This window comes from Oryctolagus cuniculus, chromosome 17 (genome assembly GCF_964237555.1).
Source record: "Oryctolagus cuniculus chromosome 17, mOryCun1.1, whole genome shotgun sequence".
Lineage (NCBI taxonomy): Eukaryota > Metazoa > Chordata > Mammalia > Lagomorpha > Leporidae > Oryctolagus > Oryctolagus cuniculus.
This window is the reverse complement of record NC_091448.1, coordinates 1012707-1037400: the sequence shown is the minus strand read 5'-3', so window position 1 is coordinate 1037400 and position 24694 is coordinate 1012707. Positions and strand designations below refer to the sequence as shown.

The window sequence follows — 24694 nt, the reverse complement described above, 5'->3', positions numbered from 1 at the left end:
CACACCTTGCACAAAGTCGGTTCCTGGGGAGCTGGAGGGGAGGCCGAGACCGCCCCCCCCAGGCCTGGGAGGTGGGGCAGGTGCTGCTGGGGGGCGGCGTGCGTGGGCCCAGAAATCTTGCAGGGGCTGCACGTCGGGGGTGAGTGCCCACGCGGTGGCCGGAAGCGTCTGGGCCACAGGGGATCTCCAGGACGCCAGCCCGGGGAGTCTCACGCTGAGAAGGCACCCGTGGAATCCTGGCTGAGCCCAGCCCCTCGCCCACCCTCTGGGAGAGGCGACGGGGCGGCTCCTGGCACCGGGCAGTGTGGGGCAGTGGTGAGCGAGGGCCGCAGTGCAGGACGATGCTGGGTCTCAGCCCCGTACCTACCGCCCACGGTGGAAACCTGGGAGCCGGGGGAGGGCGGCGGGCAGGGGCCAGGCCTGGGCGTGCCTGGCTGGGGGAAGCAGGAGGATCAGGTTCGACTTGGGACCTGAGAGACACGTCACCCACTCGTCAGGTGCCACCCTGGTGTCCTGTGGCAGGGTGGAGCGGAGCAAAGTCCTGGCCGTTGGCAGTGTGCCTGGACGACGGCGTGACCGCCAAAGCTGGGGGAGCAGTGGAGCCCCCAGCCTTCCAGGAAGCCAGCTGGGCAGCGGGCAGCGCCGGGGGCCGCGGGTGGGGTCAGGGTGCCGGGCAGCGGCCTGCTAGGGCCTTGGCCCCCAGCACAGGGCCTGAGCCTGTGGTGCTGCTGGACAGCGCCTCACGGGGCGGCCCTTGGGGAAGCCACCCTGGCACAGGTGTGTGGTCAGAGAAAGTGGGTGCCCCGGCCACGCCAGCCCTGCAGGCACAGCAGGTGAGAGCAACCTCAATGGCCACGGGTCTCTCCAGGTGCCTGGGCTGCTGCCAGCCCCCCCCCCCCGCCCCTGTACGCCTGGGGGCAGGAACCCTCTCCCCCCCCCATCCACTTCCTCCTTGGGCCCCTGCAGGGCCCTGGCTGTGGTCTCCCCTGCCTGCACCCAGCCCCGGGTCCATCCCCTGGGCTAACAGGGCCAGAGGCTGGACCCCATCGTGTAGGGCCCCTGGGCAGACTTCTGCCCCAAGTGTCCCATGGTTTCCCGCGCCGTGGTCACCGCCCACCCCAAAGAGGGCCGAGCAGACGCGGGTCCTCGGGGCAGTTTATTTCCCAATTGGGGGAGGAGAAGCGGGGGCTCCTGCGGCTGTGGAGGCCGAGCCCGGCAGACGCCACACGGAGACTGGGGGGAGGCACGGGGACGGCCCCCAGCGGTGTGCACTTGGTCCCAGGTTTGTCCTGCAGGGTCCGGGAGGGCCCAGGACGGCACGAACAGAGGCAATAAATACTGCGGCCCGGAGAGCAGGAAGGCTCGGCCGCACCGTCTGCCGGGGGCTCTGCGGGGGAGGGGTCAGTGCTGGCCGCTGGGACAGGGCAGGCGGAGGTGTGGGACGCCTGCCCCCCCCCCACGGGACAGAAGTGCCTGGCGTTTGGCAACGTGGCCCGCCCCAGCGGCCGGGGGACAGGGGTCGGCTGGCCAGGCCAGGGGGCTGGGGGGCAGGGAGGCGGCACTGGCGCCCCTCCCCTGTCGCGGGGGCGGTGGGCGGGGCAGACACGGGGAGTGAATGGCAGCTCCCGGGACGCATTCCACACGTTAAGGCATCATGGTTAGACGGTACTGAGCGACAGATGAACTGGCCGGGGAGTGGATGGGGCTGCCTCACGCACCCCAGCTCCCGCGCGGCCGCCCCGCTCCCTCCTAAGGGCCAGGGCCGCGGGCGTGGCGGTGGGGGGGGACCTGGGGAACACAGCGGGCAGGGAGACTCGGGCCGGGCCTCCCCCGGCAGCACAGGCAGAAGCAGCAACGGCAGACCACCGCGGGCGGGGCCTGTGGGCGCAGGAGGGCCAAGGGGGGAGGGCCGCGGGGGCCCTGTCAGCACTTCGGTGGGGGGGCTCAGTCCTTCCACTCCTTCTTGATGGTGAGGTTCCACTCCCAGGACAGGTGGTCCGTCTTGTCGTCGTCCGTGAAGCGGGACCTGATGTTGTAGCTGCCGCGCGCCAGCATGCCCTTGGGCGCCTCCTCCATGGGCGTCAGGAACTCGTACTCCTCGGCCCGCGGCCCGTAGCTGCCCACCATGTAGTCGGTCTTGTCGACTGCGGGGCGCGGGGCGCGGTCAGCGGCGCGGGGCGTGGCCTCGGCGCCCCGCCCTTCCCGAGGGCGTGACCAGACTGGGCGTGGCCTCAGGCGTCCCTCCAGACCCTTTCCCACGGGGCGTGGCCACTCCTGCCCCCTCCCCAGGTCTGCCCCCATTCGCTCCCGGGGGCGTGGCCAGACGCGGGGCGTGGCCACGCGCACTCACTCTTGACGCCTTTCCTGTAGGTGTGCTGGATGTACTTCATGCCGGACACGATCTCTCGGTTCACCTGCGGGCGCCACAGCGGGGGTCAGCGGGGTCAGCGGGGTCAGCGGGCCCACGCCCCCGCGGCGCGCCCGGCCTACCCGGAAGGAGATCTTTATCCGGTACTCCACGCCCTCCTTCAGCACGAACGACTGCTTCTTGAAGCTCTCCAGGTCTCCTGTGCGGGGAGCACACGAGCGCACTTCCGCCAGGGCCCGCCAGGGGGCAGCCCCGCACCACATCACTTAGCGGAAGCAACAGGGTGGCAGCCAGCCCCACCCAGGGCCGCGGGCGCCCACTCACCGGTCAGGTCCAGCTCCAGGGGGCCCGGGGCCGTGCTGCACACCAGGGTCAGGCGGGTCACGACGACGTTCGGCACGCTGGGGTCTGGGGAGAGCCGGCCGGTGAGACCCCCGCCCGCCGCGGCCGCCGGGGCAGGCGAGGGCGGACAGGTGCCCCGCGGCCACACCCACTCACCCGCGGACACGGCCACGCGGCCCAGCAGGGCCTCCTTGTACTTGCGCAGGCTCTCGTCGTCCTTGTCCAGCTCCTGGATCTCCTGGATGCTCTTCTGCGCCGGCGGCTTGTAGTTGACCGAGTGCTCGTCCTCCTCGTTCTCCGCCGCGATCTGCGCCAGCTGCTCGGCCGTGGGCTCCTGCTCAGCCATGCTCGCCGCTCGCTGCCTGCACACCTGTGGGCGCGCAGGGCTGTGGCCGCCGGCAGCCGCCTCCCCCACCACGGCCCTCCCGCGTCCCGCGGCCGCCCTCGCCCGCAAGGCCTCTCCTGGCGCCCGCGCGTCGGGGCACGAGGGCCACCCCACGCCGAGGGGCTCGGACCCGAGATCCGGGAGGGGCTGCAGCGCCCTGCGCGCCCCGGAACCCTGAGCACCCACCGGCTCGCTCCGGGCGGGGCTGGAGGCGGTCAGAGCGCAGCGCACGCACAACGCCCCGCGCACAAACCGGGCCGGCAGCGGCGGCCGCGGGCTACAGCCAGGGCGGGGCCCGCACTTCCGCAGGGCCCGCAATCCGGGCGACGGGCGGGGCGGGGCCGGGGCGGCAGCGCCCGCGGCCCCCGGGAGGGGGCTTCGGGCCCGGCCCCCTGCACGCAGGGCCGCCGGAGCGCGCGCGGGGCCCGGGCGGCCCCCCGCCCACGCCCGCGGCCCCTCCGCACGTGGGGCCGCCGCCCCGCCCGGGCCCGCCCCGCGCCGGCCGCCGCTGTCAGCCCCCGCCCCGCCGAGACCCGCCGCGGGCGCAGGGCGGGGCGGGCGGGACAAAGGCGGCTCCTCCCCCGCGCCGCGGCCGCCGCCGGCGCGCCCGACCCGCTGCCCACCCGCGCGGCGCTCGGCCCCGCAGGGGCCACTCACCGGAGGGCTCGACCGCGTAGCTCTCGCGCTCCCTCCCGCAGCAGATGACGAACGTCGTCCGCCGCCCCGCCCGTCCGTCCGCCCGCCCGCCTGTCACTTCCGGGGTCAACGCGACTTCCGCTCTCGGCGGGCGGGCCGGCGGGGCTGCGCATGCGCGGCGGGAGCGCTGCGGCCAGGGCGCGTGCGCTGCGGGCGCCATCTTGCGGGCCGGGCCTCGTGGGCGCTTCCCGCTGGGCGGCGTGGTCCTCGAGGTGGGCGCCCGAGGGACCAGGACGCCTCCCGCGCCAGCCACTGCGAGGCCCCGCGGTCGGCCCTGTGGGTCGCCAGGCGGGGGGACACAGCTGCCCACTGCAGCGGCAGAGCGGGGGGGGGCGTCGTCAGGACCCCCGGGGTGGACTAGAGCCTGAAGCTTGTCCTTTTCTTTCTTTAATATTTATTTATTTGAAAGGCCGAGTTAGAGAGGTCAGATCTTGCCCCCGCCGGTTCACTCCCCAGGTGCACGGTCCAGGCCTCCCGCGCGGGAGACGCGAGGGGCTTGGCCCGCCCCGCCGACAGCTGCTGCAGGCGTCGGCGAGCCCCTCGGCGCCCTGGCTGGGGCTGGCACGGGACCCCCCAGTGCAGCCCCCGGAGCTGTCGGGGCCTCGACCGCGGCCCCCATCTGCTGCTCCTCGGCCGGAATCCGGTTCGGGGCAGCGCTGACCGGCACCGTGGCTCGAGCACCACTCGGGACGGTCCTGGTTGCTCCCTTCCCATCCAGCTTCCTGTTAATGGGCTGGGGGAGATCAGGCGACAGCCCAAGACCTGGGGTCCCTGGCACCCGTGGCGGAGACCTGGGTGGAGTCCGGCGCGTGGCCCTCGCTGGTTGGCTGCTCCCGCCTCCCCTGGAGGTCTCGGGGTTCCCTCAGCTCTGCCGTCCCTGCAGGGTTGGGCGGACCTGGCAGACGGGGCTCCATGGACGTGAGCGCCGGACAGAGGGGTCCCTGGACAGAGGGGTCCCTGGAGCAGGCCGGCAGGGCGACGCCCCGACACTGAATGGGCCTGAGCATCTCCAGCCACTGCCACTGCCCCCGGCCGCACTGCCCCCCCCCCCCCAGGCCGCACTGCCTCCCCTGCTCCCCCCCACACCCAGGGGCGGGTCTGGCTCTGGCTGGTTCGAGTCCCGGCTGCTCCTCTTCCGATCCAGCTCTCTCTGTGGCCTGGGAAAGCAGTGGAAGATGCCCAAGTGCTGGGCCCCTGCACCCGCATGGGAGACCCGGAAGAAGCTCCTGGCTCCCGGCTTTGGATCAGCGCAGCTCCAGCTGTTGGGGCCAACTGGGGAGTGAACCAGCGGATGGTCAAGACCTCTCTCTCTACCTCTCCTCTAACTCTGATTTTCAAAAAAAAAAAAAAAAAAAAAAAAAAAAAAATGGAGTTATCCTGGTTCAAATAAAAACATTGAATGCAACAGGGCCTGCCGTGTATACTCTGTTGCAAGGCCGAGGTGTGCGGCTTCTCAGAGCTCACGGCAGCGGAGGGGCCGAAGCCCAGTCAGAAACAACCCAGGTCTCCACGTGGGCGGCGGGACCCCGCGGCTCCTGTCATTACACGGCCGTCCGGGGTCAGAAGCCAGAGCCGGCTGGAACCCAGAGACCCTGGTTCGGGACAAGAGGCCTTGGCCCTGCGCTGCCAGGCCAGGGGCTGGCCCAGACGGAATTGTTCTGGGGTCAGCTCGCGGGGTGCTGCAGCCAGAGCTGCTGAGTGTGCATTGGCCTTCCGGAAACTTCGGTCTTGGGTGCCGAGTTGTGCGTGTCCCCGGATCCGGGGCTGGGAAGCCCTTCTGGCCTGTGGCACTAACGCTGCTGCGCCCACCCTAAGTGCTGCATCTCCTCTCCGGTCACAGGTGGTCACTGCTCAGGCCGCTCCCGGGGGCTCCAGGTTTCCTAACTAACCCCCGCCGGGACGGGCACACCCTGTCCACAGCGCTCCTGTCTGCTCCTGACGAGACCCTACCCCGGGCTGGAGCCAGGAGGAGTCCACCTGCTCAAGCCGTCACCACCGCACCAGCTGGGCCGGACCAAGAACTCTGCTGTGGGCCGTGGGCCGCAAGTGACCTTAGCCACTAGGCCAAACGCCGGCCCCGTTTTTGCCCGTTTTACTGTTTCTGGTGCACTGGCAGGAAGTGGAGCCGGGACTCGGGTGGCCTGCGGCCACAGCAGTCAGCTCAGCTGCTGCGCCACAGCGGCCCCTGCACCTTCAATTTGTCTGAAAGGCGGGCGGGGAGGGGAGACCCTTCCCCAAATGGCTGCGACTGACAGCGCTGGGACAGGCCGGGGTCCCACTGGTTCAAGTCCCGGCTGCTCCACTTCCGGTCCAGCTCTCTGCTGTGGCCCGGGAAGGCAGTGGAGGAGGGCCCAGGTCCTGGGGCCCTGCACCCGCATGGGAGACCAGGAGGAAGCTCCTGGCTCCTGATAAGCTCAGCTCCGGCCGTTGCATCCATTTGGGGATGAACCAGCAGAGGGACGATTTCGCTCCCTTTCAATAAATAAATCTTAAAAAAAAATTAAGAGAATTGGCCCAAGTACTTGGTTCCTCACCACCCACATGAGACCCGGATGGAGCTCCTGACACCTGGCTTCAGCCTGGCCCAGTGTTGGCTGTTGGGGCCATCTGGGGAGTGACCCAGGGGATGGAAGGCCCCGCTCTCTTTTTCTACCTCTTTCAAAATACATAAGTAAATCCTTAAAGCCTGGGTTGGACTTCTGGTTGTAAGTGAAAGACGATAAAACTGCTAAATGGGGGACATGGTCCAGGCAAAGACCACACAGGCCACGGGGACAGCGGGCAGGCAGGCAGGGCTGCTGGGAGCCGGTCAGCGCTCACGGCACACCCACCGGTCAGCCGGTCAGCGCTCGCGGCACACTGGTTAGCGCTCACGGCACACCCACCAGTCAGCGCTCACGGCACACCCACCGGTCAGCTAGAAAGAGCAGGGCCAGCGCCAAAGCCTGGGGCGCGGATGGGCGCCAGCCGCGTGGGGCTCCTGCCGCTCATGCCTGCGAACCTGAGGACACCCAGGCGGGCGCTGCAGCACTGCTGGGAAGACGCAGCCAAGACTTCAGGAACCCCTGCTGTGCACAGCGCCAGCTTCCCGGAAGTGCTCCAGATTCCCAGGAGGAGGTCTGACCGGGAGACCTGCAGGCAGCTGGACAGACACAGACACAGACACAAAAGACGGAAGATGACGGAGAAACTCCAGGGAAGAGCACAGGAGGCGCCCGGGACAGCTGAACCGAGCAGCTCGCGGAGGGGCCGTGCGGACGGCTCGGGACCCTGGAAGGTCTGTGGCTAACTCCGCAGCAAGTTTTTTCTTTCTTTCTTTTTTTTTTTTTTTTTTTTTTTTTTTTTTAGATTTTGAAAGACAGAGTTAGAGAGGGAGAGAGAGAGAGAGAGAGGTCTTCCATCCGCTGGTTCACTCCCCAGATGGCTGCAAAGGTCAGAGCTGCGCCGATCCGAAGCCAGGAGCCTCTTCCGGGTCTCCCACGCGGGTGCAGGGGCCCAAGGACTGGGCCATCCTCCACTGCTTTCCCAGGCCACAGCAGAGCTGGACTGGAAGAGGCGCAGCTGGGACTCGAACCAGTGCCCATGTGGGATGCCTCAACGCACTGCACCACAGCGCCAGCCCCTGTGGCGGATGAGCGCAGGCGGGCACCGCGCCCGGTGGCTGAGACGTCTGCACCCTGCCGGAACGCTGGGTCTGAGCCAGCTCTGGCCTGGCTGCAGCCTCAGACCTGGGCAGCAGCGGGTGATGGTGGAAATTACTGGTCCCGCCTGGCACCGAGTCCTGGGCGCCCGGCTCAGCCTCAGCCATCACAGGCATCTTGGGAGTGAGCCGGTGACAGAAGTCCTGCCTCTCATGGAGCAGCATCAGGTCCGAGTCCCGGCTGCTCCAGTTCCAGTCCAGCTTCCTGCTGTGGCCTGGGAAAGCAGCAGAGGACGGCCCAAGTGCTTGGCCCTGCACCCGCACGGGGGACCGGAAGCTCCTGGCTCTGGGGGCCATTTGGAGTGAACCAGCAGATGGAACATCTGTCTCTCCCTCTGCCCTTCAAATAATGAAATCTTTAAAATAGAAGGAAGGTTGGCCGGCGCCGCGGCTCACTAGGCTAATCCTCCACCTGCGGCACCGGCACACCGGGTTCTAGTCCCGGTTGTGGCGCCAGATTCTGTTCCGGTTGCCCCTCTTCCAGGCCAGCTCTCTGCTGTGGCCCGGGAGTGCAGTGGAGGATGGCCCAAGTGCTTGGGCCCTGCACCCCATGGGAGACCAGGAGAAGCACCTGGCTTCAGATTGGTGCAGTGCCGGCCGTAGTGGCCACTTGGGGGGTGAACCAACGGAAGGAAGACCTTTCTCTCTGTCTCTCACATAGTCTAACTCCGCCTGTCAAAAACAAACAAAAAAACGAAGGCGCAGAGCTGGCACGGGTCCTGACTGTGGGGCCGGCCGCTCTAGGTCCCTGGGTTCCCTCTCCCTCCAGTGGGGAAGACGGCCCGTGGGAGGCCACCACCTTTAGACGTCCACCTCCGGCAGGACCAAGAGGTAACTGCAGTGCCAAGGCCAACACCCAAGGCCGTCGCTGGGCGCCGCGCAGCGGTTCCGGCACCTGGGCCACAAGGACCGCAACCGTGCATCCGGTTCATCTCGAGAGCTTCAGCGATCACTCACACAGTAAATGATCTGGGTTTAAAAAATGTAAAAAACACAACAAAGCCAAAACCGCTCTTTCTGACAAATGTAAATTTCTAACAGAATAACATTTCTTAAAAAATAAAACAGAGTCACTCTACGGCACAGAGAACCGAAGACGCTCCCAGCAGATGGCCCCGCACCCCGGCACGTGGCACTGAACAGCCGGAATTCAGGACACGCCGCCACACGCACGGCCCTGGCACACGTGTCCCATGATCCCACTCAACGTGCTGTGTCCAGCACAGGCGACCCCCAGACCCACCGTGCAGACGGGTGCTGGCTAGAGGCTGGGGGCGGGGACTGCCTGCCCAGGTTTCTTTCAGGGGTGGTGATGGTGACGGAACGTTCTGGGGAGAGCTCACAGCGCACACACTATAGAACAGCCGACCACGAGGTCTCCATCTGCAAGGAGTCCCCCGGCTGCCCGCAGTCTGGCCGATGTCCACCAGGGGCTGCTTACTTCACAGCCTAGCACGGGGCCAGATCGGAATGTGCGCTCCCCCGCCCCCAGCAGAGACCTAGGCCCTGGCCCCCCCAGCGGAGCCGAGACCTAGGCCCTGCCCCCCCCAGCGGAGCTGAGACCTAGGCCCTGCCCCCCCCAGCGGAGCGGAGACCTAGGTTCTGTGCCCCCACCCTGCAGAGCCGAGACCTAGGCCCTGCCCCCCCTCCAGTGGAGCTGAGACCTAGGCCCTGGCACCCCCAGCGGAGCGGAGACCTAGGTTCTGTTCCCCCCCTGCAGAGCCGAGACCTAGGCCCTGCACCCCCTCCAGTGGAGCCGAGACCTAGGCCCTGCACCCCCTCCAGTGGAGCCGAGACCTAGGCCCTGCCCCCCCAGCGGAGCCGAGACCTAGGTTCTGTTCCCCCCCCAGCGGAGCCGAGACCTAGGTTCTGTTCCCCCCCAGCGGAGCCGAGACCTAGGTTCTGTGCCCCCGCAGCGGAGCCGAGACCTAGGCCCTGCCCCCCCAGCGGAGCCGAGACCTAGGTTCTGTGCCCCCCCAGCGGAGCCGAGACCTAGGTTCTGTGCCCCCCCAGCGGAGCTGAGACCTAGGCCCTGCCCCCCCAGCGGAGCCGAGACCTAGGTTCTGTTCCCCCCCCAGCGGAGCCGAGACCTAGGTTCTGTGCCCCCCCAGCGGAGCCGAGACCTAGGTTCTGTGCCCCCGCAGCGGAGCCCTCTGTGCTCCCTGCACTTGCTCCCTGTGCGGCCTTTCTCCCAGAGCGCCCTCTGCAGGGCAGAGCTCAGGTGCACCCAGGGCCGGCACTCACACTGGGCTTTACCCCAGCACCACCCGTTCCGCCCTCCGCACTCCTGACCTGACCTGACCTGACCGCCGCTGCCTGTGCAGTTACCAGCTCGGACCCCGCTCGGACCCGCGCCGTCACCAGGGTGTTTGAGCCCAGCAATCGAATCCAGGGGGGCCTGCCCTCAACCGTGTCAGGTCAAACACACGGGAGGGGACGGCTGAGGTCCGGACTGGCCGGCCGGCCTCAGATCACACCAGCCAAGGCCAGCAGCACCTGTGCCCGCCAGCTGCTCTCCACGTAAGCTGGGACCAGCTTAGGCTCAGGCGGAGCTGCGCGGGCCAGGACGGGGGCCCCAGGCCCCACTGGAGTCCCACGGGGCCGTCACTGCGCCACCGGCTTCCAGCCCCCCCGGTGATTCCCCAGTGCCCCTGGACGTGGAGACACCGCAGAGTAACGGTTACTGCGTCCTCTCCCGCCTTGGACACTGCCTCTGTGGGGAGGGGCCCCGGCAGCCGGGCCTGGCCCACGAGCCCTTGACCGCTCGTCATCACTGGAGTCCCCCTCCTTCCCTTCACAGGCTCCCAGTTCAGACAGAAAATTCGGCGGTCCCCTGGTCCCTGGAGTAAGACTACAAACAGGAGGTGTGGCCCAGCATCCCGACCCACGGCCACGGCCACGGCCAGGTGCTCAGCCCGCGCTCCAGCGAGCCCTCGGGGCCGCCTCAGAGCGCCGTAAGGACGGCCGGGCAGACCCCAGCCTCCAGGGCCACAGCACCAGCAGGCACCAACAGGGCGACGCCACGCCTCGCGCCGGGCCCCGGGAGGGCGCCCCTAGTGCTGTGGACAGCGCGGCGACCCCGAGGTCAGCTCCTCTCCCTCTCCTAGGGCTCCCGCCCGGGCTGGACTCCCACTGCACCTGGCGCCCTCAGCCCACCCTGCCCCCGGACACGGGCCACGTCCTCAGGACAGCTTGGCTCCCAAACCATCTTCTTCGCACACCTACTCCCTCCTGCCCCAGCTGGGCCAGAAAACCAGCAATGCTCCCCTTGCTGGGTGGCTGAGGCCACGGCCACACCACCCCTCTGTACCCAGAGGTGGCCCTGCCGGCGCGAAGCTGGACGCTCGCGAGGGAGCGCGGGTCCACAGTGACACAGCTGACGGCCACCGTCCGTCACACGCCGTGAGGGGAGTGCCTCCACAGCACGGCCCGGGGACCCCTGCCAGCTGCCCCAATGCGGGCTTCCTGGTGCGGGGCGGGGGCGGAGCTCAGGACAGGACGCACAGCTCCTCCCGCGTGCCCGGCCCGTTTCTGCTCAGATGCTGCACCGGCCGGCGACAAGCGGCACCGGGCTCTCCTCCCTGCCCCTGCCAGTTTCCTGGGTCACCGAACACGCACACAGCCAGCCCTCTGCACCTGAGGCCTCGGGCCAGCACCGGCCCAAACTAAGAAAGCTGCTCCCAGGCGGTCCCGTCACGCCAGCTAGCACAGCGGGGGCGCAGGTGAAGCTGCCGCCACGGCCGCCATCCTGAGCCCACGTGCTCGGGGCCCTGCACCCAGTGGGAGCCCTGGACGGAGCTCCGGGCTCCCGGCCTCAGCCTGGCCCAGCCCAGGCTGTCGTGGTCACGTCTGGGAGTGACCGCAGACGGAAAATCCACGTTGTCTACCTGACTCTGCCTTTCAAATAAATGAAATTTCACAAAAATGAAGTCTACAAGAGTGTCACGCACACGTGAGGCCGTTTCCTGTCAGGACCTGAGCACCCACGGCCTGTGGGGTCTCCCAGGGGACGACAGCGCACGAGGACACGGCACCTCCTGCTGCGCACCCTGCGGACGGCACCGAAGCCAGAACCGTGCACCCGTTTCTCTGAGCCAGGACGTCCCAAAGGAGAGGACGGCCCGGGCTCTTGTGGCTGTCACACGCACCTCCCCCGGGGCACACGGCACGGGCACGGTCACGTGTGCTCCTCCCCACGCCCCCCAGCACGGGCGCAGTCACGCGTGCTCCTCCCCACACCTCCCCCAGGGCACACAGCAGGCGGGGTCACGCGAGCTCCTCCCCACGCCCCCCAGCACGGGCGCAGTCACGCGTGCTCCTCCACATGCCTCCCCCAGGGCACACAGCAGGCGGGGTCACACTGCTCCTCCCCACACCCTCCCCCAGGGCACACAGCAGGCGCAGTCACTCGAGCTCCTCCCCCGCCTCGCCCAGCTCCAGCCCCACACCAGCCCCAGGGCATGGACCAGGCAGTGCCGCTCTACACACATCTCTATTTTATTATGGCAAAGGTGGAAACGCCACCTTCTCCACAACAGCAACCAGTAAAATTTATCCCAAAAATAACTCAGTACAAAACAGGTCTGTTTCAGAATTTAAAAAAAAAAGAAAAAGAAAAAAAAAGCCTTTACATGAGTTCTTAAATCCTATTTTAAAACACAAAAGAAACAAACGCATCCTTGGCCACACAGCGCCGGCCGCCCTCCCGCCAGGCACAGGGACGCCGTGTCGGTCCCGCTCTGCTCGCTCGCCTCCTTTAGCTGGTGTCCATCTGCAAAGGGCAACAGAGGGGAGCTCACCAGGGGCTGCCGGGCCGGGCCGGCCGGGCCAGCCGCGCTCCCGGCCCCGCGGGACTCACCCTGGCGTTGTAGGCGTCCAGCTGGGCGTCCAGCTCCTCTGCAGACAGCTGCTGCCTGGCGCTCCTGCCGGTGCCTCTGCCCCTGCCGCGGCTGCCGCCACGCGCGCCTCTCCGGGTGCCGCCGCCGAAGGCCCCGGGGCCGCGGGTTCTGGTCACGCCGCCTCTGCTTATGCTGGGGGAAGCGGCGCTCGCTCAGACACTGGCAGGCCCCCACGGCCGCCCGGCCCGCGCGCGGCCCGCGCCTCACCTCTGTGCCGGTCTCCGCTGGGTGTCGATCTGTGACGTGACGAGCTGGATGTTCATGGGGCGGCCTGTGCGGAGAGCGAGAGGGGCCCGTTCTAACCAGCGGCTCGGAGCGCCCAGCGGCTCCACGCCCTGCGCTCCATGCAGGCGCTGGCAAGGGCCTTCGTGTGTCCAGCGCCCCCGTCGGGGAGGTGGCCTGGAGCCTGGCGGGGGCTCCGGCGAGGGCAGCGGCCCCGCCGACACCGCCTCATCCTCGGGCTGCTTGGTCAGGTGTGGTGTCCGGGGTGCTCGTGGGCGGACAGGTGTGGGCGGCCTGACGAAGAAGAACCGGTACCTTTGTCTTTACGACTACAGCCCCGCACTCAGAGGTGTACTATGGCGGTTCTGAGAAGGCTTCACAGAAGTGAGTCTTCCGGAAGGAGCTGAGGGGAGGGTGTACTTGCTGGATGGGGGTTCACAAGAGGTTGGTCCCGATGTGCGGGGCAGAATGGAAGAGAGAGACAAAGGGGCAAATGCAAAGTGTCCTCAGCCAGAGGGCAAGCCGCTGCTACGGGCCGGGGCCGCCCACTCCGCGAGCCCGTCCCGGACTCACCGTCCAAGGGCACGCCGTTGTACTGCTTCATGGCCTTCAGCGCGTCCGCCTTCCGCTCGAAGTGCACGTCTGCCGTGCCCAAGCTGCGGCCGGAGCGGTCGTAGTGCACGGCCGCCTTCTTCAGCGTCCCGAACTCCGCGAACAGCTCCTGGTCAGACAGAGAGCTGTAGCCAGGCCCCGGAGGCCCAGCGCCGTGGGGCGTCTCCCGGGGTGCGGGGGAAGGGCCGGGCCGCAGACACAGCAGCTTCCGAGAGCGCCCGGGGCCCAGGGCCGCTGCGTATCCGCGCCTCGCTGCAGGGGATGGAATCGCAAAGCCCGCGTCTGCCGTCACTTCCAGCAAACTGACTGCGCCCAGGGCGGCGGGGGCAGCTGCCCGGCCCGCCCCCGCCCCCGGCAGAGGCTGGCTCCCCCTCCCTCTCCGCCCCACGCCCGCAGCCAAGTGCTGCTGAGCCGCCTGACCCCAGGCAGGCTGGGCGTCGGAGAGGGAACCAGAGTGGGACACGCCGGCCGCGGGCACAGCGGGAAGGAGGTCACCGAGAGCGGCTTCCAGTGGACGCCAGAGACCACCTTAGAAAAAGCCAGCGCTCAGGCCCAGCGTCCGCCGGCCGTCCGAAGGCGGACTCCTACCAGTCAGCCCCAGGCAAGAGCCAGCCCCCCTGGGCTCAGAGCAAAAGGGAAAAAAAGACAAAAGAGAGTGCGGGAAACCAGAAAGGCTGCACCCACGCGGGTCCGAGGCCGCCCGGCTGCCAGCTCGCGGGGTCGGCCCGGCCCGCCTCGGCCCCCCGCCCAGCCCCGGCCGGCCGCTTACCTGGATGTCGGCGTCCGACACGCCGAAGTCCAGGTTGGACACCAGCAGCTTCCCGCCCGTCTCCACGCCGGCGCCGGCCCCGAAGCCGCTGTCGAACAGGTCGTGCTGCCACTTGTCGGGAAGCTGCTTCGGCTGCGGGAGGAGGCGCCGCGGCGGGGCGGAGCGTGAGCCTCCCCGCAGGCCGCCCCGCGCGCCCCCACGCACTTCCCGCCGCCCCGCGCGCCCCGGCCACACAAAGACCCCAGGAGGCCCCGGCGCCCGGCCGGCTCCCCCGCGCGGCCTCGCCCGCGCCGCCGCCCGGCCCGCCCCGCGCCGCCGGCCCCCGCAGCGCGCACCCCCGGCCCCGCTCGCCCCCGCCGCCCGCGGCGGCGGCCGGCCCGGCACTCACCCGGCTGTAGGGCGCCGGCCGGTTTCTGCCGCCGCCGCCGGCCGCGCCGCGGGCAATGGCCGGCCGGTTCCGGAGGGGCCCGCCGCCGCGGCTCACGCGCGCGGCCGCCTGCGCTCCGCCGCCGCGGCCGCCCTGGGAGCCGGCCCGGCCGCGGCCCCGGCCCCCGCCGCGGCCGCCCCGCTGGCTCCGGTTCAGTTTGATGATGTCGTCCAGAGACATGTCCATTTTGTCGGCCATGGCGGGCGCCGAATCGGCCTCAGCTCGATCCCGCGCGTCAGCACGCCGCGGCGTCACTTCCGGCGGCGCGCGCGGACTTCCGGCGCCGCGGCCTCGGCGCTGGCGCTGATTGGCGGCGGGCGGCGGCTGCGCGCGCGGGGCGGAGGGGCGCGTGCGCAGTGCGCGCGGAGCGGGCGGGCGCGGACTGGAGCTGCCGGCCGCGGCCGCGGTCGTTTTTATACCTTCCCGCGCGGACGCGGGCGCCGCCAACGGAAGGGCGGGGCGGCGCGCGGTCAGGTCGCACAAGGTGCGAGGGCGCCGGGGATTGGGGCGGCCGCGGGGGGCGGGGCCGGGCGGGCGAGGGGCGGGGTCGGCGGGCGGCGGCGGCCGGGGGTCGCGGCGTCTGCCGGCTCACGCGCGCCCCTCCCGGCCCGCAGGCCCCGGCGCCATGAGGGTGAAGATCAAGTGCTGGAACGGCGTGGCCACCTGGCTCTGGGTGGCCAACGACGAGAACTGCGGCATCTGCCGGATGGCGTTCAACGGCTGCTGCCCCGACTGTGAGTGCCCGGAAGGGCGGTCGCGGAGAGCGCGAGGCCGGCCCGGAACGCCGCCCGGGTGCCCCCGGGGGCGCAGGGCCATCGCCGCTGCCCTGCCCGGACGGGAGGAGGAGGCCGCACGTCGGCCCCTGCACCGAGAAATCTGCGGAGCCCCCACCGCCCTCGCCTGGGGCGCGGTGGCAGCGGCTCGCGGCGCCTGTTAGGATTTACTTATTTACTTGAGAATCCGTTACGGAGAAGCAGAGCGGGGAGAGAGGTCTGCCATCCGCTGGTTCACCCCCCACATGGCTGCAACGGCCGGAGCTGCGCCGACCCAGGGCCAGGAGCCTCCTCCGGGTCTCCCACGCGGGTGCAGGGCCCAAGCACTCGGGCCGTCTTCCACTGCGTTCCCAGGCCACAGCAGAGAGCTGGGTGGGAAGTGGAGCAGCCGGGACTCGAACCGGGGCCCATACGGGATGCCGGCGCTGCAGGCGGTGGCTTTACCCGCTGTGCCACAGCGCGGGCCCCTAACTGTGGTTTAGTTTTTCCTTCCACCCTGGCTGGAGAGAGAGCTCATCAGGAGCGATCGCCCGCCGGGACTGGGTCGGTGGGTGGGTGCCGGGCTCTGGGAGTGGATTTCTCTCCACACCCTCTTCTGTCGTGCCCCGGGGTCATCCCCTCCAGGCCGGCCCTTTGATTGGCTTTTCCTGGTAGCAGAGATTAGCAATTGGCGTTATTCAGCGTTTAGATTGCTCTGGAGGGCGGGACACAGCCCGAGGCCAGGGCTTGCACCTTTCAGAGCAACGTTGTTAACCTCGGCAAGTCCCGAGGAAGCTGCCCGAGCCCACGTCTCTAACCAAGGCAGTGTCTCTAACCGTGGCCTTGCCTGTCGTGTCTTCTCGCGTGGCCGGCACTGGGCCTGTGAGGGGCGTCCAGGCACTCAGCGCTGGCTACAGCAGGGCCTGCTGGCTGTGGCCGCAGCCCAGAGGGACCATCGCTAGGCAGGGCAGCACCTTGGTCCACAGGGCCCCCGTGCCTGGGTGTGACCCAGCCCTTCTCCGTGGCCAGAAGCGTGGTTCCAGCAGATCAGAGGTGGAAAGGCCCCGGGGGTCCTCGTGGGGCTGGGGGCAGGCAGTGGGCTGTGAGCCTTAGCCTGGGGTGTCCCCCCGGGACACAGCCAGCCTTCCCAGGCTCACCTGTGGTGCTGCTGGCCGACAGACACGCAGTGTCCCCAAGGCCCGCTGTATTGCCCTCCCCGTGTCTAGGGGCTTGGGTCTGGAGGGCTCCTGCTGGGCCGGGCCCGTGCGCAGGTGTCCGGCTTCCAGGAAGCAGGTGACCACGCTGCCCGCCAGGCGTGCCTGCAGGAGAGGGGCAGGGCCCTGCCGTGGGCGCCATCTCGCTTCCCTGGGCTCCCAGTGAGGCGGGGGGGGGGGGGGCTGGTCCCGGTGGCGGCCCCCTCACCGCGTGCCCGGCCCCTCCACAGGCAAGGTCCCGGGAGACGACTGCCCGCTGGTCTGGGGCCAGTGCTCCCACTGCTTCCACATGCACTGCATCCTCAAGTGGCTCAACGCGCAGCAGGTGCAGCAGCACTGCCCCATGTGCCGGCAGGAGTGGAAGTTCAAGGAGTGAGCGCCCGGCCGCCCCCGCGCTGCCCCCCCAACGCGCAGCAGCCCGGCCGTCCCCGCCCCCCGCGCCCCCCGGCTCTCGGGAGTAAAATTCATTAAACTCAGCCTCGCCGAACCCTGTCTCATCTGGAAACGCGGGAGCAGACATCCCCGGGGGCCCCGGCAAAGCCTGAGTCACAGCGCAGGCGGAGCGGGAACACAGGACCAGACAGGGCCTGGGGCAGGGTCCCGCGCCCCCCTGCGTGGCCTGAGACGGCTCCAGCTGGGGCGCTGACCCCCCCATGTGGGCAGCACTAGCCCTAACCCCGGGGTGCTTGGCAGCTGCTGCAGGCCGTGTCCAGGGGCCCCTGCTGGCTCTGCCCGGCACCAGGCACAGCGTGGGCATCTGTCCTCGGAGGAGGCACCTGCAGGGCCACCCGCCAGGGCCGGGAGCCCCGGGACACTCTGGGCTCTGCAGACACACACACCTGGTGCGCGTGGTATAGCTGCACAACTTGGGGCCTGGGGCGGGTGCTGGGAAGTGAGGGGCACCCTCCCCGGGGGGTCAGGGACACCCTGGGTTTGGGACGCTGAGCATGCCCTCGGGTGTGGGCTTGGGCAGCCCCGCAGGGTCACACAGCTCCCCTGCCCCTTCAGGCTCTAACCCGGAGCCCCAGCTGCGTCCCCGCCACCCACACTGGTCTGCTTTCCCAGGCCCTGCACGAGGGGCCCTGCAGGGTCCTCCCCGTCACCCCGTGTCACCTGCCGCAGCCCAAACCCCTCCTTGCCAACAGCCCTGTCATTTGCTGACGTCCCCCAGCCTGGCTTCCACAAGTCTGGGGTCTGGCCTGCTCCCTGTGCACCCCCAGCTGCGGGCGCAGGGCTGCCTGGCCCTTCACTGCCCCCGAGGTCTCGGGAGAACTGGGGCTCAGCGCAGCCAGGCTTCCTGGGCGCCTGCCAGGCTGAGCGGGACCTGAAGCCCGAGGTCGGCCTGGGGGCGGGGGAACCACCCGCGCTCCCTGTGCCTGCAGGCACTCAACCAGCCGCCTCCTTCCTCCAGTTTGGGGACGATCGCGCGTCCTGCGGTCCTGCACGCCGCCCACGCACACAGCCAGCTCAGGCACCAGGCACACACCCCACCCCCACCCCGCCCCAGATATAAAGCTGGCTCCGAGCCTCATCCCCACTGCCTGCTGCCGCCTGCCTCCCCATGACCCGGCCCACTACGCTGGTGGCCGCCGCCCTGGCGCTGTGCCTCCTGCTGGCTCCGCCTGGCCATGCGTGGTACCGGCCGGCTGCAGGGCCTGGCCACTACTCGGTGGGCCGTGCCGCGGGGCTTCTGTCCAGCTTCCGCAGGTCCCCGCACGCACGGCGCTCGGAGCTCCCCAGCTGGGCAGGGGCTTCCGTGGAGCTGCGTCCCAGCCTGCAGAGCCTGGTGAGTGTGGGCACGGGGAGTGCAGGGGTGAGGGGTGGGAGGCGGTGCGGGCGCCCTCCTGAGCCTCCCCTTCCCCCCAGGCCCTGTGCGTCAAGGATGTCACCCCAGACCTGCAGAGCTGCGTGCACCTGCCTGCCGGCCAGAGGACCTTCCAGTGCAAGGCTGACGTCTTCCTGTCACTGAGCACCGCGGGCTGCCCCCGGGCCTGACCCCCACCTCCCCGCGGAGGCCCCCACCCGCCCTGTAGTGCTAAACCAATAAATGGGAGTGAAGCTGCTTCCGGGGAGTTGCTGCCGGCAGGGCCCCCACCTCCGTGCTGTCCCCACCCGGCCCTCCCGCTGGGGTGGGGCCTGCCCCCCCCCCCCCGGCTGCTGGGAGGAGGCCTTCCTAGAGAGGCCGGACATGGGCGCAATGGGCACCTTCAGCAGAACCTCGAGGCCCCTGGTTTCTCTGGCCGGACAGCCCAGCCCCCTCTCCACACCCAGCTCCGGGACCCCCCTGCTGGGGGCAGCACATCCACCGGCTTAAACCTGAGCGGGATCTCAAAGATGCCCCCACTGCCCCAGAGGCCCCCAGGACCTCCGCTCCACAGTCCTAAGCACTGGGCACGGGATCTGGGGGTGGGGGAGCAGCCTGGCGACCACTGCCCCTCAGCCCCCCTCTCCTCACCGGCTCTGGCCCCGGGGCCCCTGTCTTGTCCCCACTCCTGGCCGAGCTGAGCCCCGAGGGTGGGGAGCAGGAAGCAGAGTTGAAGGGCCTGAGTCCCAGCCCCATGCCCGTGCCCCAAGTCCACAGGGCAGCTGCCGGGAGTGGGCATACCGGTGGCAGGCCCAGCTTCCCGGAGGGGAGGGAGCAGGCTGCCCTGGGCCTCTCCCCGCTGGGCGTCCCGCAGAGCCCGCAGCCCCACGCAGCACTGCGCACCAGGCTTTATTGGATGGCACCAGAGGTGGACGGCAGCCAGTCAGGGACGGGTGGAGACCAGGAGGGCCATGTGGCAGGCGGCGAAGCTGGCAGCGGGCCGAGTGCGTCTTCTTGGAGCCAGGCACGGGTGCCGCAGTCTGCACCCAGGGGCTCCCGGGCAGAGCCCTCTGCCTCCACCCACAGCTGGCGGGTGGGCGTCGCCGTCCCAGGGGAGAAGGGGGTGTAGGCACCCTCTGCTCCTCCCGCCCAGGGCCGCTGCGGGGACGGGACCCTCTTGAGCGGCGTCCACAGGGGCACTCCAGGCGACCAGGCCTGTTGGAGGGCAGCAGCGGCCTGGGCCTCAGTCCCTCTCCCCAGGGGGCTGCGCCTCCTGCTGCCTCCTGGCTTCCAGGAAGGCCAGCTCCTTGGCTTCTTTCTTCTGGTTCCGAGCCTCGTACTCCAGCCTGGGGGACGGGCTGGGGTGAGCCGGGCAGGGGTCCTGCCACTGGTGCCTCCACAGCGCCCCCCCAGCCTACCTGGGCGCCTCACCTGTCCCACAGCGCCCCCCCCAGCCTACCTGGGCGCCTCACCTGTCCCACAGTGCCCCCCCCAGCCTACCTGGGCGGCCTCACCTGTCCCACAGCGCCCCCCCCAGCCTACCTGGGCAGCCTCACCTGTCCCACAGTGCCCCCCCCAGCCTACCTGGGCGCCTCACCTGTCCCACAGTGCCCCTCTCCCCCCCCCAGCCTACCTGGGCGCCTCACCTGTCCCACAGCGCCCCCCCCCAGCCTACCTGGGCGCCTCACCTGTCCCACAGTGCCCCCCCCAGCCTACCTGGGCGGCCTCACCTGTCCCACAGCGCCCCCCCCAGCCTACCTGGGCAGCCTCACCTGTCCCACAGTGCCCCCCCCAGCCTACCTGGGCGCCTCACCTGTCCCACAGTGCCCCCCCCAGCCTACCTGGGCGGCCTCACCTGTCCCACAGCGCCCCCCCCAGCCTACCTGGGCGCCTCACCTGTCCCACAGTGCCCCCCCCAGCCTACCTGGGCGCCTCACCTGTCCCACAGTGCCCCCCCCAGCCTACCTGGGCGGCCTCACCTGTCCCACAGCGCCCCCCCCAGCCTACCTGGGCGCCTCACCTGTTCTTGATGATCCTTTGAACAATGAGGTCTGTGGTGAGGTCGTTGCCGCTGTCGACCTGACAGAAGATGCCCCTTCTCTTGGGCTCCTGGGGGCCAGAGCGGACACGAGGACCTTTCTTTAAAGCAGGGAGCTGCCGGCTGCCCAGCCCCGGGGCGGCGGTTGCACCGTGTGTGCCCGTCTCCAGACACGGTGACGGCCAGCACCCACCTGGTAAGGGTCCGAGCCATCCCTGTCGGCCACAATCTCTGTCTTCCCGTGACACACCAGGTCCACCTGGGGGAGGAACGGGTCAGGGCCCGAGGCCAGCCTGGTCCTCCCCCCGCGCCATGCGCAGGCTCACCTTGAAGTGAGCCAGGAGCTCAGCCGTGACCGCGTATGGGGCCCCGATCACCACCTCCGCCACGTACTGTGGAGGGAGGGCACAGGCCGCTCAGTCCCACCTGGGCCAGGCCCGAGGCTGCAGAGCAGTTGGGTCCCTGGGCCCCTCAGGGCGTCCGAGTGGCCACACTCACCCGGCAGGCCAGCACGCTCAGGGTCCGCTCATGCAAGTTCATGATGGGGTAGTTCTTGCCCTTGTAGCGATTGACCTCCTAGGCGCAAACACGCGGGCTCAGCCCCTGGGCTCAGGCAAGTTCCCGCCCAGCTGGCTCACGGGAGGACACTGGGGAAGGTGCCCACCCTCATGGAGACACCCTGGGCAGGAGGGTGGGCCCCCCGGGGCTCTGTGGCCCTCACCGGGCCCAGTGACCCCAGGAGGGAGCGGGCAGGGCAGTGACCTGGTCGAAGTGCAGGCCAACGATGATGTAGGGCCTGTCCGCCAGCCGGTACACCTTCTCCAGGAAGTCCACGTGCCCGATGTCTGCCCAGGTTAAGAAGCGAGAACAGAGGAGTGCAGGCACGCACCTGCTGCCCCCCGGCCCCCCAGCCCTGGCCCCTGTGTGCGGGTGTGGAGCAGCGGCGGCCATGGAGGATACGGAACAGGTCGAAGGCGCCGTCCACGTAGATGACCGTCTCTCCTGGCTGCGGCTCCTTCCCGGAGGCAAACTGGATGATCTTCTGGGAGGTCTGCAGGAACTGGGACACCCCCGTCCAGGGGCTGCGCCCCCCAGGGCACTGCAGGCCGAGAGGGGCAGCGTCAGCAGCAGCGGCCTGCAGGGCGCCTCCCTTCCCCGGCCCCACCGAGGGGCCCTGCCTGTCACAAGTGTGGGGTGCTGGGAGCAGGTGCACCGGGCGCGGCGGGCAGGCCCAGCCCAGAGCCGTTTCCAGGCTGGCACCTGGCATGGGGTGGGGGCAGGGACAGCTACCCCCAGGCCAGGCGAAGCCCCTCCACGGTGGGACCATGGCTCCGTGTCTGGCCACGGCAGGCACTGCGGTCAGCACCACGGGCCAGCGACCGACCACCAGGAGGAGGTGGGGACGCGGCACCCTGAGGCCACTGGTCACCTGGGAGACTTCTGAGCAAAGTGTGTCCCCGGCGGGTGTCGGGTGGGGGGGCTATAAAGGGAGAGAGGACCAGGCCACTGGTTAGCGGCCACCTGTCTGTGGGCAGTCCTTGCTCCTCCAAGCAGTGGCCACCGCGATGGGCCTGCTGGTGCACCTCCTACCTGCCCACCCTCCCTCCCGGCGGGCGTCCACCAGCTGGCCGTCAGCATGTGGGAGGGGGGTGGGCACAGCTCCGGGCCGACCTCTCCCCCGGGAAGGTCAGGGTGGGTGGCAGGGAGCCCCGCGCCGAGCCCTGCCCGCCCGGCCCACACTCACCTTGCCGAAGCTGTCTGCATACTCCCGGTACTCAGAGGACAGCTCCTGCACAGACGGGCAGAGGGACTGGGGCCTTCAGAGCGCTGACCCCAGGACGGGGGGAGCAGAGGGCAGGGGAGGGCAGAGGGGGCTCACCTGGCTGCTGTGATGGGCCTTGGTCACCAGCAGCATGCGGCCCACGAGGTCCGTGGTGGACACGCCCTGGGTGCGCCTGCACTCTCTAGGGACAGAGTGGGGCTGGGCTCCCACTGGGAGGCCACCCTGAGCTGCCCGCGCCCTGCCCGCGCCCCGCCTCCCAGCAGCCTGGGGAGCCTGGGCCGCGGCCAGCTCCTGCCTCCCTCCGGTCCCAGCCCTGGCCCGGGAGCGGCAGGCGCCTCACCTGTACCGCCCCGCCTGCTTCACCTCCTCGTAGGTGTCCCGGCCGTCCACGGTCAGCGTGATGTCATCTGGGGGTGGTGCACACAGCACGAGGGTTCGCAGCCGCACACCCGGACCCTCGGCCCGGCCCGCCCCCCTGCTCGCTCCCCAGGAGGCCCAGAGCTTTCTTGGACTAAAGAGGGCTTGGTGCCCCCCCCCCCCGTTCTGGCCCCCAGTGACTCACTGCCATGGACACAGAAGTCACAGCTGTACTTGTCCAGCGTCTCCAGCGTGGTCACGTAGGGCGCCGCGGGCACCACTTCGTCCACCCACTTGATGGCCTGCACCATCTTGTACCGCTCCTCCTCGGTGAACACTGGGGGGCCCTTGTGCTTGGCGATCTCCTCTAGGCCCGGGGAGAAGCACGAGGTGGCCCCTGCGCCCCGCTGGCCCCACTCCCGCGGGAGGCCCTGGCCCAGGCCCCGGGGGGCTCCGCCCACACCACACGGGGCTGGGGATGCCTCCCGCCTACGTCACGGCTTCTGTACCCGGCCAGAGTTCCAGGAGTGGGGGCACCCCGGGCACGGAGCACTCGGTCCCTGCCTGCCTTGGGAGCCAGGTCGGGGTTGAGGGCAGCGGGCAGCGCAGCCAGGGGCGCTGTGTCCAGGATCGCACTGCTCGCCGGCTGGCCGGCCCTTCTCTAAGCTCTGGCACCCACAGCTGCCTTCCAGGAAAGGACGTCCTGGCCATGCTGCTTACCGTCCGTGTGCACGCCCACGACCAGGTAGTCGCCCATGGCCCGGGCCTGGCGCAGCTGGTTCGAGTGGCCATAATGCACCATGTCATAGCTGCGGCGACAGATGGGGTGGTCAGGCCCTCAGCTCTCCACGTCTGGACCCCCCAGAACTGGGCAGGGGTGCTGGGACCGGGGACAGCAAGGGTGGGGGCACGGGCTCTGGCCCACCCTGCGACCACACTCCGTGCCCCATACACGAATATTCTAGCACCACCCCCAGGCTGGGGCTGAACTCCGTGGGGCCGAGATGGCCGTCCGTCCCTGGACAACACACGCAGCACGAACCCCAGGCCCAGGAATCCTCGCTCTGCAAACCCGGCTCCCTCCGGTGGTCCCAGAGCGGCACCGCCTGCCCGCTCTCCCCCACCTGCACCTAGAGGTTTTAGCTTCAAGTCCACATCTGGTCACGGGGGAGCCTTTTTGCTGTGGTTTTCTTTCGTTTTTACATTATTTACTTAGCTATTCAAAGGGCAGAGTGACAGAGAGAGGACTTCACCACGCCAGGAGCCGGGAGCTCCATCCGGGCATCCCACGTGGGTGCAGGGCCCGAGCACTAGGGCCACCCTCAGCTCCTTCCCAGGCGCGTCCGCAGGGAGCCGGCTCGCAAGCGGAGCGACGGCGGTGCAGGTGGCTGCTTAACCCGCTGCGCTCTGCCTCCCCCCAGCAGGTGCTGTTCCAGGGAGGGGGCGCAAGCCCTACACGGGGCTCCCGCCCCGCGCCCTCCGTCCCTCCACCCCTCCCCACCCACCCCAGGTAAGGCGGCCGCGCACTGGTCCCGCCAGCTCCAGCTCACGTGCCCGCGGGGCGGGCTGGACCGGGGAGAGCACGGCGCGGGACGAGGGCGGAGCTGGGTCCAGCCACGGTGGCCGCGCAGCACAGGCCAAGGTCAGAGTCCGCGACAGGAGGCCTGGCTCCAGCTCCCCAGGCGACTCCAGGTGCGAGAACGAGCGCAGGTCGGCCCGAGACACTCCGCGGGAGCCCAGGGCCGGCGCCCTCACCTGCCGACAGCCCCCGCCGGCGCCCCCTGTCGGCCTCGCCCGAGAGCACCGCGGGACACGCGGGAGCCGGAGCCCGCCGGGTTCCAGGTCTCCCGCGGCCGGGGCCCCTGCCGGGCCTGCCCCCGCCGCCGTCGCCGGCCGGGCCCCGGGGATCTGCGGCCCCGCGCCTCCCGCCGGCCGCCGCAGCCGAGTCACGTCCTGGGACGGGCCCGGGCCCCCGGCAACCGCCGGCGCGTGACTCCCGGAAAGAACCCTCCCGCCCTCCGCCGCCCGCGCTCACCAGCCATCGCACCACACCCGCACGGCGCGCCGGCCCCCTGGGCCCGACCGCTCGGCGACCCCCGCCGCCCCGTGCCCGTTGCGGATCATGGCCCGTAGCACCGGCGCAGCCCTGCCAGCTCCCGGCCGCCGCCAGCCCCCGCGGCCCCGCCCCGCGCACGCGCAGCTGCCGTCACGCGGGCCTCACCCGCCGCGCTCGACCAATGGCGCACGCCGCCAGGCCGGAGCCACACCCAGCCCCGCGGGCCGCGCCCCCACCCACCGCGCACGGCCAATGGCCGGCGTCGCGCGGC

The 24694-nt window shown here is 69.8% G+C and overlaps 5 protein-coding genes across 9 annotated transcripts; 2 read left to right on the top strand and 3 right to left on the bottom strand.

Annotated features, from left to right (window-relative positions):
- Positions 1 to 1143: 1143 nt before the first annotated feature.
- Positions 1144 to 3885, bottom strand: ARHGDIA (Rho GDP dissociation inhibitor alpha). 2 transcript variants are annotated; one of them, XM_070060136.1, is made up of 6 exons: positions 3753 to 3885; positions 2867 to 3080; positions 2693 to 2776; positions 2491 to 2567; positions 2351 to 2414; positions 1144 to 2144 (listed from the first exon to the last, which is right to left on the bottom strand). In XM_070060136.1, the coding sequence occupies exons 2-6, from the start codon at positions 3054 to 3056 to the stop codon at positions 1945 to 1947; spliced, it is 615 nt and encodes a 204-aa protein (XP_069916237.1). In that variant the 5' UTR covers positions 3057 to 3080; positions 3753 to 3885; the 3' UTR covers positions 1144 to 1944. The 2 variants fall into 2 exon arrangements, with proteins under 2 accessions (XP_069916237.1, XP_069916238.1); XM_070060137.1 differs by lacking the exon at positions 3753 to 3885 and adding an exon at positions 3282 to 3412.
- Positions 3886 to 11970: 8085 nt separating this feature from the next.
- Positions 11971 to 14770, bottom strand: ALYREF (Aly/REF export factor). The gene is made up of 6 exons (XM_070060138.1): positions 14381 to 14770; positions 13993 to 14124; positions 13185 to 13332; positions 12597 to 12660; positions 12350 to 12521; positions 11971 to 12262 (listed from the first exon to the last, which is right to left on the bottom strand). The coding sequence occupies exons 1-6, from the start codon at positions 14615 to 14617 to the stop codon at positions 12248 to 12250; spliced, it is 768 nt and encodes a 255-aa protein (XP_069916239.1). The 5' UTR covers positions 14618 to 14770; the 3' UTR covers positions 11971 to 12247.
- On the top strand, positions 14769 to 16872 carry ANAPC11 (anaphase promoting complex subunit 11). The gene is made up of 3 exons (XM_070060144.1): positions 14769 to 14903; positions 15034 to 15153; positions 16616 to 16872. Exons 2-3 carry the CDS (start codon positions 15045 to 15047, stop codon positions 16759 to 16761), a joined length of 255 nt encoding a protein of 84 aa, XP_069916245.1. The 5' UTR covers positions 14769 to 14903; positions 15034 to 15044; the 3' UTR covers positions 16762 to 16872.
- A 396-nt stretch (positions 16873 to 17268) lies between these two features.
- Positions 17269 to 18448, top strand: NPB (neuropeptide B). The gene is made up of 2 exons (XM_070060143.1): positions 17269 to 18171; positions 18252 to 18448. The coding sequence occupies exons 1-2, from the start codon at positions 17947 to 17949 to the stop codon at positions 18378 to 18380; spliced, it is 354 nt and encodes a 117-aa protein (XP_069916244.1). The 5' UTR covers positions 17269 to 17946; the 3' UTR covers positions 18381 to 18448.
- A 637-nt stretch (positions 18449 to 19085) lies between these two features.
- On the bottom strand, positions 19086 to 24562 carry PCYT2 (phosphate cytidylyltransferase 2, ethanolamine). Of its 4 annotated transcripts, none has more exons than XM_070060130.1 (14): positions 24403 to 24562; positions 23088 to 23176; positions 22573 to 22734; positions 22351 to 22417; positions 22107 to 22191; positions 21972 to 22016; positions 21657 to 21707; positions 21188 to 21326; positions 20990 to 21072; positions 20726 to 20803; positions 20554 to 20619; positions 20421 to 20486; positions 20210 to 20298; positions 19086 to 19535 (listed from the first exon to the last, which is right to left on the bottom strand). In XM_070060130.1, exons 1-14 carry the CDS (start codon positions 24489 to 24491, stop codon positions 19433 to 19435), a joined length of 1212 nt encoding a protein of 403 aa, XP_069916231.1. In that variant the 5' UTR covers positions 24492 to 24562; the 3' UTR covers positions 19086 to 19432. The 4 variants fall into 4 exon arrangements, with proteins under 4 accessions (XP_069916231.1, XP_069916234.1, XP_069916232.1 ...); XM_070060133.1 differs by lacking the exon at positions 24403 to 24562 and adding an exon at positions 24123 to 24283; XM_070060131.1 differs by lacking the exon at positions 21657 to 21707.
- Positions 24563 to 24694: the final 132 nt, after the last annotated feature.

Bases quoted from the DNA above. Each gene is read 5' to 3' on its own strand.
- ARHGDIA (XM_070060136.1), bottom strand. From the start codon at position 3,056: ATGGCTGAGCAGGAGCCCACGGCCGAGCAGCTGGCGCAGATCGCGGCG. The intron at 2,568-2,692 runs GTGAGTGGGCGC...CTCCCCGCACAG, and splicing joins CCTGGAGCTGGACCTGACCG to GAGACCTGGAGAGCTTCAAG. The intron at 2,145-2,350 runs GTGAGTGCGCGT...CGCGCCCCGCAG, and splicing joins CTACAGGAAAGGCGTCAAGA to TCGACAAGACCGACTACATG.
- ALYREF (XM_070060138.1), bottom strand. From the start codon at position 14,617: ATGGCCGACAAAATGGACATGTCTCTGGACGACATCATCAAACTGAAC. The intron at 14,125-14,380 runs GTGAGTGCCGGG...CTCCTCCCGCAG, and splicing joins GGCCGGCGCCCTACAGCCGG to CCGAAGCAGCTTCCCGACAA. The intron at 13,333-13,992 runs GTAAGCGGCCGG...CTGTCTGACCAG, and splicing joins TGTCGGACGCCGACATCCAG to GAGCTGTTCGCGGAGTTCGG.
- ANAPC11 (XM_070060144.1), top strand. From the start codon at position 15,045: ATGAGGGTGAAGATCAAGTGCTGGAACGGCGTGGCCACCTGGCTCTGG. The intron at 15,154-16,615 runs GTGAGTGCCCGG...GCCCCTCCACAG, and splicing joins CAACGGCTGCTGCCCCGACT to GCAAGGTCCCGGGAGACGAC.
- NPB (XM_070060143.1), top strand. From the start codon at position 17,947: ATGACCCGGCCCACTACGCTGGTGGCCGCCGCCCTGGCGCTGTGCCTC. The intron at 18,172-18,251 runs GTGAGTGTGGGC...CCTTCCCCCCAG, and splicing joins GTCCCAGCCTGCAGAGCCTG to GCCCTGTGCGTCAAGGATGT.
- PCYT2 (XM_070060130.1), bottom strand. From the start codon at position 24,491: ATGATCCGCAACGGGCACGGGGCGGCGGGGGTCGCCGAGCGGTCGGGC. The intron at 22,735-23,087 runs GTAAGCAGCATG...CCCCGGGCCTAG, and splicing joins CGTGGGCGTGCACACGGACG to AGGAGATCGCCAAGCACAAG. The intron at 22,418-22,572 runs GTGAGTCACTGG...CACCACCCCCAG, and splicing joins TGACTTCTGTGTCCATGGCA to ATGACATCACGCTGACCGTG.